Source organism: Cynocephalus volans, chromosome 4 (assembly GCF_027409185.1).
Source record: "Cynocephalus volans isolate mCynVol1 chromosome 4, mCynVol1.pri, whole genome shotgun sequence".
Classification (NCBI taxonomy): Eukaryota; Metazoa; Chordata; class Mammalia; order Dermoptera; family Cynocephalidae; genus Cynocephalus; species Cynocephalus volans.
In genome coordinates this window covers 160,600,771-160,614,683 of record NC_084463.1, presented here as the reverse complement: position 1 = coordinate 160,614,683, position 13,913 = coordinate 160,600,771, and the positions used below count along the sequence as shown (strand labels likewise).

At 51.2% G+C, this 13,913-nt stretch overlaps 1 protein-coding gene and 1 long non-coding RNA gene across 8 annotated transcripts; one reads left to right on the top strand and one right to left on the bottom strand.

Annotated features, from left to right (window-relative positions):
- Positions 1-6,327: 6,327 nt before the first annotated feature.
- On the bottom strand, positions 6,328-12,134 carry CDC42EP2 (CDC42 effector protein 2). Of its 7 annotated transcripts, none has more exons than XR_010023401.1 (4): positions 11,978-12,132; positions 10,775-10,853; positions 9,668-9,867; positions 9,201-9,291 (listed from the first exon to the last, which is right to left on the bottom strand). XR_010023401.1 is itself a non-coding variant. In XM_063094071.1 (3 exons), the coding sequence occupies exon 3, from the start codon at positions 7,491-7,493 to the stop codon at positions 6,849-6,851; it is 645 nt and encodes a 214-aa protein (XP_062950141.1). In that variant the 5' UTR covers positions 7,494-7,840; positions 10,775-10,853; positions 11,978-12,134; the 3' UTR covers positions 6,328-6,848. The 7 variants fall into 7 exon arrangements, 3 of the variants coding, with proteins under 3 accessions (XP_062950141.1, XP_062950142.1, XP_062950139.1); XR_010023403.1 differs by having other exon boundaries at positions 9,813-9,867; positions 11,978-12,127; XR_010023400.1 differs by having other exon boundaries at positions 9,682-9,867; positions 11,978-12,126.
- Positions 11,722-13,678, top strand: LOC134375540 (uncharacterized). Its single transcript, XR_010023404.1, has 3 exons — positions 11,722-11,878; positions 12,762-12,853; positions 13,515-13,678. It is a non-coding gene; the product is annotated as an uncharacterized LOC134375540 (long non-coding RNA).
- The last annotated feature ends 235 nt before the right edge of the window (positions 13,679-13,913 follow it).

Below are 13,913 nucleotides of genomic sequence, written 5' to 3'. Positions count from 1 at the left end.
GGAGACTTAAATAGGTGACAGGATTGTAGGACCCTGAGATAATGAATAGATTAAAAATGGTGGTCAGGGTGTGGTTCTGAGGGCTTTAAAAGAAGAGGAGAGTCTCTCTGCTCTCTCTGCTTCCACCATCTTGCAATGTGAGACCCCTGGGTAACTGTCGCCACCACCAGATGGACTTTGGATTTCCTAGCCTCAGAAACTGTAAGCAATAAATTTTGGTTTTTAATAAATCACCCAGTTCCAAGTATTTTGTTATAGCAACACAAAACAGACCTTGCACCAGCATCAAAACTTGCAGAATCAGAATGGTTGTCAGCATCTTGGAAGAAAAGCCCAGAGACAAACACAATGGACCATTTTGCACCCTACGAAGTAAAAAGAGGGTGCCACTGTTGGCTGGGGTGATTAATTCCAGTTGTCAAGGGGAAATAAGATTGCTATTACCTAGTAGGGGCAGGAAGAAATATAATGAAACCCAGGGAATCCCTTGAGATGTCTCTTCTTAGTATTACCTTTCGGTAGTTAAGGGGGAGACAGGATCCTCATTAGGTATCTGATTCCAACCCTCCCACTGAACACAAACTAAAAAAAAAAAGGAAGTGAAAAAAATCATAAAAGCATTAAGTTAATAATACAGTGAAGGAGTTCGGATCCCGTATAGGGATGGCCGGTGCACTCACTGGGTGAGCGTGGTGCTGACAACACCAAGTCAAGGGTTAAGATCCCCTTACTAGTCATCTTTAAAAAAAAAAGTAAGGGCCGAGCCCATGGCGCACTCGGGAGAGTGCGGCGCTGGGAGCATGGCGACGCTCCCACCGTGGGTTCAGATCCTATACGGGAACGGCCGGTGCACTCACTGGCTGAGTGCAGGTCATGAAAAAGACAAAAAAAAAAAAAAAAAGTAATAAAAATAATACAGTGAAGAATTTGGGGACCAAAATTTAGGAGGCTAAAACCCAGGGGGGTAAGCCCAGTGTTTTTTTTTTTTTTTTTGACCGGTAAGGGGATCACAACCCTCGGCACGTTGTGGTCAGCACCACGCTCAGCCAGTGAGTGCACCAGCCATCCCTATATAGGATCCGAACCCGTGGCCTCGGTGCTACCAGTGCAGCACTCTCCAACTGAGCCACAGGGCCAGCCCAAGCCCAGTGTTTAAAGCAATTTTTGTCCTGGGGGCATTTACTGATCTGGAAGATATAACACCATGAAATTAAACTGTTGTTTGGCAGTCTTTGAGAGTCAAAGATCAAAACCCAGAGCTTTCTCAAGGTAAGTCAGATACCTCACCACTGACACACATGCACTTTAAGATGGAACCCCAACTTCTATGGACTTGTAACCCAGAACCCAATTATCTGGATGGTTCAGGAAAGCTTTTAAGATTTGAGTTTGGATTAAGGTGGACCCAGTCTTATAAAGTCCCCAGTCACCTGGCAAAAGCAAGCATACTTAGTACCAAGTAATATCCTTTTTGAAGGAATGTATTGTCATTCTAGGCTTCAAATTATTTCTAAAAAAATTTTTTTCAGATACAATATTCAGCTCATAGTCTATGATAATCAGGCACACAAAGAAACAAGAAGCCTTGAGCAAGAACCAGTACAAACAAAAGGAAACACAAACTGACCCACAAAGATTTAAGATATTGGAATTATCTGATACCAACCACAGAATAACACTGCCTACTGTGTTTAAATAAATTAAAGACAAGCATAAAAATATCTGTAGGGAAAAAGTACCTATTAAAAAGTATCACAATAGGGGCCAGCCTGTGGCTCACTCTGGAGAGTGTGGTGCTGATAACACCAAGGCCACAGGTTCGGATCCCATATAGGGATGGCCGGTTAGCTCACTGGGTGAGCGTGGTGCTGACAACACCAAGTCAAGGGTTAAGATCCCCTTACCGGTCATCTTTAAAAAAAAAAAAAAAAAAAGTGTCACAACAAACATTTTAAAATTAATTTATTATTTATTTATTTATTTATTTACTTTTGTCTCTTTCGTGACCGGCACTCAGCCAGTGAGTGCACCGGCCATTCCTATATAGGATCTGAACCCGTGGCGGGAGCGTCGCCACGCTCCCAGCGCCGCACTCTCCCGAGTGCGCCATGGGCTTGGCCCTATTATTTATTTTTTTAAAGATGACCGGTAAGGGGATCCAAACCCACGGCCTTGGTGTTATCAGCACCACATTCTCCCAAGTGAGCCATGGGCCCGGCCCTCACAACAAACATTTAAAAGAACCACATAGAACTTCCAAAACTGAAAAATACAGTAACCAAAATTAAGAACACAATGAATGAATGGGTCAAAAGCAGATTAGATACAGTTGAAGAGAGAATAAATGAACTGGAAGATAGATAGAGAGGAAAAGACAAAAGAACAGAAAATACAGAAATAGAGTAGTGACATAGAGGATATAGTGAGAGGTCTAACGTATACTAATGGGAGTCCCAGAGGGTAAGGAGAGAGAAAGGGGCAGGGGCACTATTTAAACAGAAAATGACTGCTATTTTTCCAAAAACGATTAAAGACACCAATCCACAGATTGATGAAGCCCAGTAAAGCCCAAGAAAGCTAAATAAAGACTTAATGGAAATAAGGCTGGCTAGTTACCTCACTTGGGAGAGGGTGGTGCTGATAACACCAAGGTCAAGTGTTCAGATCCCAGCACTGGCCAGCCACCAAAAACAAACAAACAAAAACTTAATGGAAATAAATGTTGAAGTATTTGGCATTAAATGTCATGATGCCTGAAACCTATTTTCAAAAGGTCAGGGAAAAAAATTTTTTATATGCAAAGACATAAAGCAAAGAGAAAAAATGGTAATAATGGGCAAGTCTAGATGAAGGTATGTGGATGGCAACTGTGCTATTCTTCCAATATTTCTGGGGGCTGACCAGTTAGCTCACTTGGGAGAATGTGGTGCTAGTAACACTGAGGTTACAGGTTTGGATCCCTGTACTGGCCAGCCACCAAAACAACACAACAAACAAACAAAAGTTCTGTAAGTTTGAAATGTTTCAAAATTATAAGTTTGGGGGAAAAATGAACTCTACACAGGGAGAACCACCAAGGGCTCAGATTCTTTAACAATGGTCTGGGACACATCACCTGCTAAAGAATCCTGAACAGCCAAGATGCAGGCTGAAGGCAAAGGAAACATGAACTGAGTAGTGAAGGAGTTATTCATACCAGCTACAGCTTTGTTGTAAAAAAGATCTGCGGCTTCTACAAGTGTGTTTTGTTTGTTTGTTTGTTTGTTTTGCTGAGTCAAGTACATTTTTTATATATTTTAATTCTTTATTCTTCTATCTTAACCTCCACTCTTGCAAATAGGGTGTATTGGTGAAATTAACTTTACAATGTAGTTCATAGGTTGCAAAATATTGAGATGGGCTGGTAAGGGAATTGCTAGAGGAATGGACTTCATCCAGGAATCCTGGACTTGGGAATGGATGTGATAATTAACACAACTTTGAGTGGTCTCCCTTTGGAAAGAGTGAGTATATTTTTGACAGAAAGAGAGATAGATGCATTATATTAGGTATGCTAGATATATTGTTGTTGCTGTTTTTTTGAAGAGTAAATACTAGAATAAGGACATGCATGAATGTTGAGCATCTAAAAATGTGGACTGTAGAAACATTTGTTAGTTTTTTGGCTGTCCAACAGCTTTTCTCTGCTTTGGGGAATTCCTTTTTTGGGGTGGTATTTGTGGGACATGGTGTCTAGACAAGCCAAAGAGGGAAGGTCTTTCTTCTCTCTACCCCTAGCTACCCTGGCGTAAGGAGGTATCCTGAGTTCAGTTAATCTGATACTTCAGGTTGCCTCCCTAGTTCCCTTTCTCCACCTTGAAAATCCCAGGGCCCTTTGGCTGATGCCTTTTGCAGGGTGGGTTGAGAGCACTTCTGGGGACCCCGGACAAGGATGTTCTTCTATGACTCTGGCCTCAGCTCAGGTCCAGGCAGAGGTGCTGCCTTCCAGCTGGGTGAAGCTCTAAGGAAAGTGTCCTTTTTACTCGTCTTCTCCCCAGGCAGAAGGGGACAAGCCACCCAAGCACTGAGGGGGGCCTGCAGGTGAGAAGGTGCTGGCCCTTCAGCTCTCCGCACCCTGTGCCTTCACAAACCTTACCAGGGCCTGAAGCTGAACCCCTGAGGGGCAGGGATTGCAGTGAAGTACAGGCTTTGGGGTCCCACAGGCCTGGGTTCAAATCGCACTCCAGATAGTATGTCAAGTCTCCAGTCTCTGTATGATGGCAAAAAATTCAGATGAAAAACAAAGTTTGGTGGGAATGTGAAATGGTGCAGGTGCTGTGGAAAACAATATGGCAGATCCTTAAAAAATCAAAATATTTTGTTTCTTTATCTACTAAAAAAAAAAAAAAATTAAAAATTGAATTACCATGTGCAGCAATTCCACTTCCAGGTATATCCCCCAAAGAACTGAAAGCGAGGTCTTGAGCAGATATTTATACACCCATGTTCATAGCAGCATTATTCACAATAGCCAAAAGGTGGAAGGAACCCAAGTAAGCATCCATCAACAGATGAATGGATATACAAAATGTGGTATATATATTACAATGGAATATTATTCAGCCTTTAAAAGGAAGTTCTGACTCATGCTACAACATGGATGAACCTTGAGGACATTATGCTAAGTGAAATAAGTCAGTCACAAAAAGACAAATACCATGTGATTCCACTTACATGAGATACTTAGAGACAGAATGGTGGGTGCCAGGGGTTGGGGGAAGGGAGAACGGGAAGTTAGTGTTTAATGGGTACGGAGTTTCAGTTTGGGAAGGTGAAAAAAAAGTTCTGGAGGTGGATGGCAGTGATGGTTGCAGAATAACATAAATGTACTTAATGCCACTGAAATGTATGCTTAAAACGGTAAATCTCATGAAACGTATATAGTACAATAAAAAAAAAATTAACACCAAAAGAAAAAAAAAACTGCACAAGCAAAATGTCTTGTCTATGATCCTGGAGGCAAGAAAGTCTAGAGGTGGGGTGGGAGTCTGGGATTCAAGCATCAAATGGATGGAAAAGAACTGGCCAAGAGTGGAAGCATGGGACCACTGAGGCCTGAACTTACCTCCAGCCGTCCACATGGTCTGCACCAGGCACCAAGCCCCACCTTAGCACATTCCCCTCCTCTCTGTCCGCACTGTCCCCCTCAGTCCAGTCCTCCTCCTCATACCTGCAATGGCTGCCTCTATCCTCCACGTGACCTGGGTGGTGACCTTCCTAATCTAGATCTGACCACGTGTCTCTCCTGCTTAATGTCCTTCGGCAGCTCCCCGTTGCCTCAGCATCAGCCCTGCCTGCAAACTGGTCTCAGCTGATGCCAACCTGGTGGCCTCACAGTCCTGCCTTTCCTGAGCCCCAGGTTCTTTCTTACATACCATAACTGTTTTTAATACCTCCATGTGATGATTAATAAATGTTATCCCTAATTTTCTCAACAACCCTGCAAAGTGGTATCATTGACTCCATTTTAGAGATGGGGAAACTGAGTCTCACACAGGCAAGGTCAGACTCAGAGATTCTTGCTCTTTTGCCACGTGGTGGCTCCTCCTCATCCTTTGCTTGGTGCCTCAGTGCCTTCGCTTGTGCACGAGCATAAGCCTGTAGCTCAGATTTGGCTCAAAATCACATCTGACCACCCTAAGGTGCCCGAACACCACCCACACCCCTGCCCCCAGGCATCTGATCACATGGTTTTCTTCATAGTTTCCCATTGCTGGAAATCCTCTTACTTGTTTACAAATTTAATGTCCTTCTCCTCACTACAATATAAGCTCCAAAAGAGCAGGGATTGCATCTGCCTTGTATCTGCAGTATCTGGAGCCAAGTACACTGTAGATGCTCAACAAACAGCAGCTGGTGGGACTGATTAGCATTGTTGTGTCCCTTCCAGCCCTGTCCCCTCCTTGCCTCCCGTGTGCTCCCTTGGTCCTCTGAAGCTGGAGAAGCTGTTGGTCCCTTGCACAGGCCTTGTGGGTACTCCTTCACTCTTGGGTGCCCCCGACAGACCCCAGATGCCTGGGCAGGGACTGGACCCAGGCCTGGCACAGTGCCTCGCCTGTGAATTGAACACTGAATCAGTGTCAGAATATCTACAGTCGACACTTGCTCTGTTACTGCTTCATTTTCACTATGGGCTCGGAATCAGGTACAATCTACAATCTTCCTGAGGGTAGGGCCTGTCCTCCACGAAGCCCTCTGGAACTGGGGTCTCCCCCCGGTGAGCCCACAACTCATGGAGACTGGCCTACCTTTGGGAGGAAATTGGGACCAGGGTACAGGGAGCTCAGCCACCAGCAGCAGCATGTTTTATTGAAACCAGAATCCCCCAGTTGTGTGAGGAGGCTATGGGGCAGGGAGCGAGGTCACTGACACCACACTCCCAGTACAGAACACAAAGCCAAGGTCTGGAACAGCCTTTCCAGCACCCAAGCCCTATGGCTGGCTGCCCTGCCCCTTCCCCGACCCCCTAATCAGGGCATCTGGGGCGGGAGGGAGGTGAGAAGGGGAGTCCGTTTCAGTAGAGCCTTCATCTATGGGTCCTGAGGGAAGGAGGAACAGTTGGTGGTGGGGTCTAGGTGGCCCAAGATGCTCAGGGCATGTGTCCTCGGTGGGTTGTTAGGGGAAGCAATAAGGCACACTCTGCCCATAGGGAGAGGACGGGAGGGAAACAAAGGCTCAGAATGAGAATCACTGGCCTAAGACCACACAGGTGGGACCCTGGGATCCTGACTCCTAGGGCAGGGCCGTGCCCACACCCTGCCTTCTGGCATCACCCCAGCCTGGGCGCCCAGCCCCGCCAGCCACAGATCCTATGTGGGGAGCCGCACACGGTCCACGTCTTGATCCATGATCTGAAGAACGTCATCCAGGATGGAAGGCCCCAGGTCCACGTGCAGGGACAGAAGGGAGCTGGCATGGGACAAGAAGGGCTCCTCAGCCCCTGATTCTGGCATCATTCCATTGTGGGGTGAGCCAGCCTCTGGAATCCTCCAGATGTCCACACTGCCTGCCTCCTGCGGGGAAGGCTGTGGGGAAGGTTGAGGAGTTTCCAGGTGCAGGCGAGGGGGCTTGGGTGGGGCCTGGGCTGTGGGCAGGGTGAGGGCCTGGGGCCCACCGATGACTGGGAGGGAGATGGCGTTCTTGAGCAGAGGGGACGTCCCATCGGGGAGCTCCCGCCCGCACACCGTGGCGGTGCGGGCGAACTGGAAGGGGAGGTCGAAGGTGCCGTCTTCCTCAGGCTCCTCCACGGCCGTCCCCGGCAGGAGGTGGAACTTTCCTTGCAGGAAGGAGATGTCACCAAACATGTCGCTGCCGCCACCGCTTCCAATATGAATGGTGTGGCGGAAGTCCCCCAGTGGTGGGCTGATCATATCCGAGGACAGCAGGTCCCGCAGCTTCTCCTTCTTGCCCTTGCGGCTGCTGCGCTTCAGATAGATGGGCACCTTGGTGGACATTGTGACCTCACCACCCAGGCCTGGCTGCCAAGGCCACGGCCTCACGCTGCCTGCTCTCAACACCCTCAGCCAGAAACACTCCCTGCAGAGCGTGGTTTTCAGATCCCAAAACCTTGCCAAAGGCCAAAGACTAGAGCGTGTGGCGTGTTGACCGAAGTTGGTCCACGGAATTGGAAAAAGAAAAATTAAAGATCAATAAGTCAGGGGATTACGATAACAAAAATCACTTTCTCCTCAAAGGGTTGAAAACTCTTTTGTGAAAATCAGAGGCAGAAAGGTGGAGATCTTGTAGGCAGCAATGCGCTTTGGTCTTGGCTCTGAAAGTTTCTCCCCAGTCCAGGGCTGAGCTGAAACACAAAGGGGACACATGAGTCAGGGGCAGGAGGACAAAAGTCAGAAGCATCTGTCTTGTTGCTGGGCCCGTCTTGTTTCTTGTTTCTGGGCATCAGCCCTGGGAGCTCAACTGGGGCCACTCTCCTGTGGGGGCCCTGCTGGAGGAAGCATGGCTTTGTTCACTGACCCACCGCATCTTAGAGCCTAGACTACCTGTGCCAAGCCCCTCCCCGGAGACTGAGGCCCAGGAACCTGACGACAGGTGTGAAGTCACATACAAAGTCCTGCTCTGGGGCAGGCCAGGTTAGCTCAGTTTGTTAGAGCGTGGTGTTGATAACACCAAGGTCCAGGGTTCAGATCCCTCTACTGGCCAGTCGCCTAAACATAAAAACTAAAACAAAGTCTTGCTCTAGTCCCTGGCCCTGGGTCCCTGGCTCAGCTCAACACCATTGCCCGGACCCTCACTCCCTTGCACACCAACTGTGCCCCACAACAGTAAGTGCTGATTGTGTGTGTGGCAGGGCATGTCACAGGTGGTCTCAACTCCCTATTCAGCCATCACTGCTGAATAGCTGACATCACCCAATTATGTCCCACCTGGAGGTAAGGTCACCTTCTCGGAGTTTCTCTTTTCTCCTCCTCCAGGTTACGGAGTTCCTTATTGGCAGGGGCTGAGACTAATATACTGGCAGGGGCTGAGACTAATATAGTTTCTGGCCTTCCTTCCTGCCCCAGCACCTAGTACAAATATTTTTATGGGGACTCTGCTCTGTACCTGGCATTCTTCTGAGCTCTTTGCAAACACATCTCAATTAATTATCACAACCACCCTTCTATCATCCCCATTTAAAAATCAGAGTTCTCAGACATTTTGGAGGGATTCCTGCAAGGCACTACAGAGGGAGAGAAGCAAAATGTAAAAATGTAGTGTAGATGATGCCATTTATTGAAAGCATTAGCCACCTGCCCTCCTCCCACTCCCTGTGTATGCACGTATGTGCACCTACGTATGTACAGACGTATATGGGTCTGTATAGGATTCTGTCCTGTATAAGGACAGAGAAGACTCTGAAAGGCCAACACTAGCTTGTTATATGGGCTACTTTGATAGGGGTCGGGAGCTGAGATGGGCTGTTGGGTCAGTGATATGGGAGGAGAGGTGTTCTCAATGTAAATCTGAGAGGATGGTCGTCCAAATGCTGCTAGTGGTTATCTCAAAGTGGCAGAATTTCAGAGTTACTTTTCCTTTCTTGTTCAGATTTTTATTAACTCAAAGTCTTAATAATAAGCATGTATTATTTATATGTACATATTATTTATGTAGTCAGGAAAAAATAAAGCCATTTTTAATGTGGAAAAAATACACGCACTATGGAGAGGTTCATACTGGTTTAATAGAAAAAGGAAACAGCAAGTATTTCCTCTGTCTGGGGAGGGGGCGTCGTCCAGGCAGTACGAGTAGGGCCTGATTGGCCAGATGCACACGAGTCCAGATGTAGAATCAGCATAAAAGGCAAAGGAAAAAACTTGTCCAAGGTCACCCAGAGAGTAAGGGCAGGGCCAGGGCTCAAGCCAGATGAGCTCACCCTCTCCCATTGACCCTCCCCAGGCTGAACAAAGGCTGAGCAAAAGCACTTCTGCCAGTTCCTCAGCCCCAAGGGGAGGTTGAGAATGAGGGGCTGGTGGGGGGAGGGGGCAGGAAGAAGCAGGATGCAGGAGAGGCAGAGTCCCAACTCCCCTCCCCACACCCCCTCCAGCCCAGGCCCTCACTCAGGAAACCCCACCCCACGACCGGACACCCCGGGTCAGTCATGCTGAGCCACAGAGGCTGGACATCTTACTCCTCCCAGAGCACCTGCAGCTTAACTGGAAACAAAGGAATGACTCTCCAGTGGTGGAATTCCAGCTAAGCTTGGAAGGAGCTGGGGGAGGGTGGAGGGTGGCACGGTGGTCACCCAAGGTCCTGGAATCCCATCACTCATTCACCCTGTGTCCACCATGGCAGGCCTGGAGGGCATGCTGACCGACATCCAATCTGCTCCTGGTTAGGCGAGAAAGTCCAGGGGTAGCTTTTTCTTCCTTTTCAGCCATGGAGAGTGAGGCTGACTGGTGGGATTTTCCCAGAGCCTGGGCCAGGTCCTCCCCCACGCCATCACACAGGAGTGCCAAGACAGCCTGAGTGTTTCCACAACAAATTGGCGTCCCTGACAGCTGTCTCGCTCAGAGCCAATGTACCGCCCAATTCCAGATGTGGGGAGAACGCAGAGTAGGGGGGAAGGGTGGGACCAGCATCACCCGCCCAGGGGACAGCTGAGATTACAACCATCAAGCCCTGAGTATTCAGATTTGGCAACCACAAGACCCCAGGCTCCAGCCTGCCAGTCACAGTTTCTCAGTTTAATGCTCCCAGCCATGGCACAAAGGGTGTCATTACTGCCTCTTACAGAGGCTGAAGCTGAACCTCAGCGAGGTTGAGTAACTTTGCCCAGGTCATCCAACTGCTAAGTGGGAGGGTGGACATGGTACCCAGCCTGTTCCATGTGGCTCCAATGCAGTGGGCCACACCAACCTCTATAAATCTGGCTGGAGAGCAGGAGAAAAACAGGCTCCCAGCTAGGCGGGAGCCAAAGGGACCCCAGACCTTCATCTAAGTCCTACCCTTTGGCTGCCACCCTCCAACCGGCAAGTGTTCAGAGATATGAGAACAAACTCCCCATGAGGGCAAGGCTGGGGCGGGGGGGCAGAGAGGGGGTCTCTCTGCAGCAGTGAGAGGTGCAGATAGGAGTCATCCAGCTCTCCGGGCTTGCCCTAGACAGGAGCCCTGGGCCTCCCTCAGAGAAAACGATTTCCTGGAGGCAGAGCCCCTCCTGTCATGGGGAATATTAGACTACCCTGCACTAGGAATGTTCGAGGAGCAGCCCCCCCGATCTTGAAAGCAGGAGACTGACCTTGAAACAAGCTCCACCTGGGACTCACTCTGTGATCTCGGGCAAGACACCTCTCCTCTCTGGATCTCACCTTCCCCATCTATAAAATAGGCTGACAATAAAGCCACCACCAAAGGGCTGCTGGAGACCCCACTGCTGTACGGCAAGCCAGAGCGCCACTGTACAATTGGCGGGGTCAGCGGGTCACTCACTGTCAGCCCTGTCATTCAATCATTCATTCAGCAAGTATCTGCAAGGCCTTCCTCAAGCACTTCGGTTCTCCGGGGGCAGCTTCACACAAGGCCAAAATGAACGGCTCCTGGCCTCCGGCGTCCGCCGGCTCCCGCCCGCTCAGACGTCGCGGGCCGGGAGTCCTCCTCCCCAGCCGCGGGGTCTCCCGGGGTCCCAGTGCGGAGCGGCGCCGGGCCCCGCAGCCGCTAGGTGGCGCGCGCGCTCCCGCTATTATCGCCCCGTGCCGGGAGGAGTCGGAGAGCGCGCTGAGGTCCCCAGCGCGCCTCGGGCTCCAGGCAGGCGCCCCGCAATGAGCTGCGCGTTCGAGTACCAGAGGCGCACGGCCTACGGCATCTTTTTCTCTTGGAGGCGAGGGGCCCTAGTCTCACAATTAGACAGTCAGGGGGAAAAGGGGGTGATCGGGAAACCTGCCCCAGTCTCTAAGCCCTGGGAGGCGCCTCCCCCGTGCTTTCCGGCCTGGGCGATGTCCGAGTGTCCGCTCGGCGCAGGGCCAGAGACCGGGCGTGCGGGCCCCCGCCTCTCCCGCGGGTCGGGCTCCTCAGCGCGGCCTCGGGTTCCGGAGCCGACCCCTCCCCGCCCCCTGCCCGGGCATGGCCCAGCCCAGCCCGGATTCGTTTCAGGGCACTCACGGCCACGGCTAAAGATAGGAGGACACCTCACCCTCTGCTAAAAATACGGCCCCCGGCCCGGGCGGGGACGCTGGGCGGCGGGAGGGCGCTCCCGGGTCCCAAGGGTGGGGCGGGGGCTCAGGCACAGAATCGAGGGCGGAAAGGGGAGGTGGGGATTGCGATGCCGGGAGCCCCCGCGGGCCATGGGTGCACGGGCGGGAAACCCCACGGAGCCCAAGGCGCCTGCGAGGGGACCTGCGCGGAGGTGACACTGGGGTTGGGGCACGAGCTGGGACGGGGACGGGCCTCTCGGGAGGGCCCCGCAGAGCGGCGCACGGGCTGTGGAACCCCGGCCCAAACTCACCGCGAGGCGCGTAGGCGGCCGGTCGGCGGGCGGCACCGGCTCCGGAGTTGGACCGCGCGGCGGTGGGACCCGACCCCGGCTGTGAACTTACGGTGCGGACCTTGGGACCCGAAGCCCCGCCCCGGCCCGCGGAGCCAATGCCGGGGCCGCCCCAGGATGGCCCCGCCCACAGCCCCGCCCCACGCCGGGAGCCGCCCAGGGCTCCCCTCCGGACGGCGCCGCGCGGGGGTGCAGCGGCCCGGCGCGCCCCGGGGTCCGCTCCTGCTCCGGCCGCTGCGGGCCAGGTGGACTCCGCGGACTCCGGCCGTGCTCGTCGGAGCTCGGGGGAGCGGCAGCCGCAAGACCGAATTCTTCAGAAATCGCGGAACGACCTGGGACGTGTTCGCTCCCGGCAGGGCTGGGTCCGGGGGAGGCACGCGCAGCAGCATATTCAGTGACTTCTAAGAGAATAAATGAGGCGTTGGAAACGCCTACGTTAAAATATCACAAACTTACCAGCGCTTTGAAAAGTTTACCGTCCCCTAGAAAAGAGGGTGTGGAGAGGGCGTGGCCTGGCACGTCTGTGTTTGCTGTTGGGCTGGGTAGCTTCCGGAAGGGGGCGGGGCTCGTCCTCACACCCGTTCGTTCATTCATTCATTCATTCGTTCATTCAGTATCAGAAACACTTAACTGAAGGGCAGGCAAGCACTGCACCGGGTGCTGAAGAGGAACTGGAGGAAAACTGTCCTCGCTCCACTCAGTGATTTGTTGAGCATCTACTAAGGGCCAAATGTTCTTGTCGCAGGGCATTTAGCCTCCTTTGGTTTGAGACCTACAGCCTGATGAAGGGAAACGGAGGAGATCCAAGTTCCCAAGTACACCATGATGCCCTTCCAGGTGGGTCCATAATGAGAAGAGTGAGACAAAGGAAGGGATGGATAGTGATGGGGTAGAGGGACCTCGCTTTCTAGAGGGTGACAGCCGTGACGGCACAGTGTGCTGAAGATGGTTGGCTTCTACTATAAATGTGGGAAGGGCCCTTAGGGAGGCAGGGCCAGGAAGGCATCCTGAAGGAGGGAAGGATGCTGAGTGTGGGGGGAGATGCCCAAGCCAGGGGGGTAGGGAGGGTGGGAAGAAGGAGATCATGATAAGCAGAATAATAGCCCCCGAAAGATGTCCCCATCCTGATCGCCAGCCGCTGTGAATGTGTTTTGTTACATGGAAAAATGGGAATTAAAGTTGCCAATGGAATTACAGTTGCTAATTAGCTGACTTTAAAATAGAAAGACTATTCTGAGTTATCTGGGAGGACTCAGTGTAATAACAAGGAGCCTTAAAAGTAGAAAAGGGAGACAGAAGAGGAGAGAAAGAGACGTGCTGGTGGGAGAAGGGCCAGAGAGACTCTGCTGCTGCCTTTGAAGATGGAGGAAGGGGCCACAGAGCAAGGAATTTGTGTAGCCTCTAGAAGATGGAAAAGACAAGGAAAGAGATTCTCCCCTAGATCTTCCAGAAGGAACACAGTCTTGCCAACACCTTGATCTTTTTTTTTTTTTTAAAGGTGACTGGTAAGGGGATCTTAACCCTTGAGTTGGTGTTGTCAGCACCACACTCACCCAGTGAGCGAACCGGCCATCCCTATATGGGATCCGAACCCGTGGCCTTGGTGTTATCAGCACCACACACTCCCGAGTGAGCCACGGGCCGGCCCCAGTACCTTGATCTTAACCCAGTGAGACCATGTTGGACTTCTAACCTACAAAACTGTAAGATAATGAATTTGTGTTGTTTGAATCCACCAAGTTTATGATCATTTGTTCCAGCAGCAATAGAAAACAAATGCAGGGAAGTTTCAGGTTCTAATCTTGAGCCTGCCCCAACTCCCCAGGGAGAATCAGTCAGGTGGATTCTGCCAGGACTGGCCTAGTGGCTTGGAGGGTAACGGGGGCCTGGACACTTG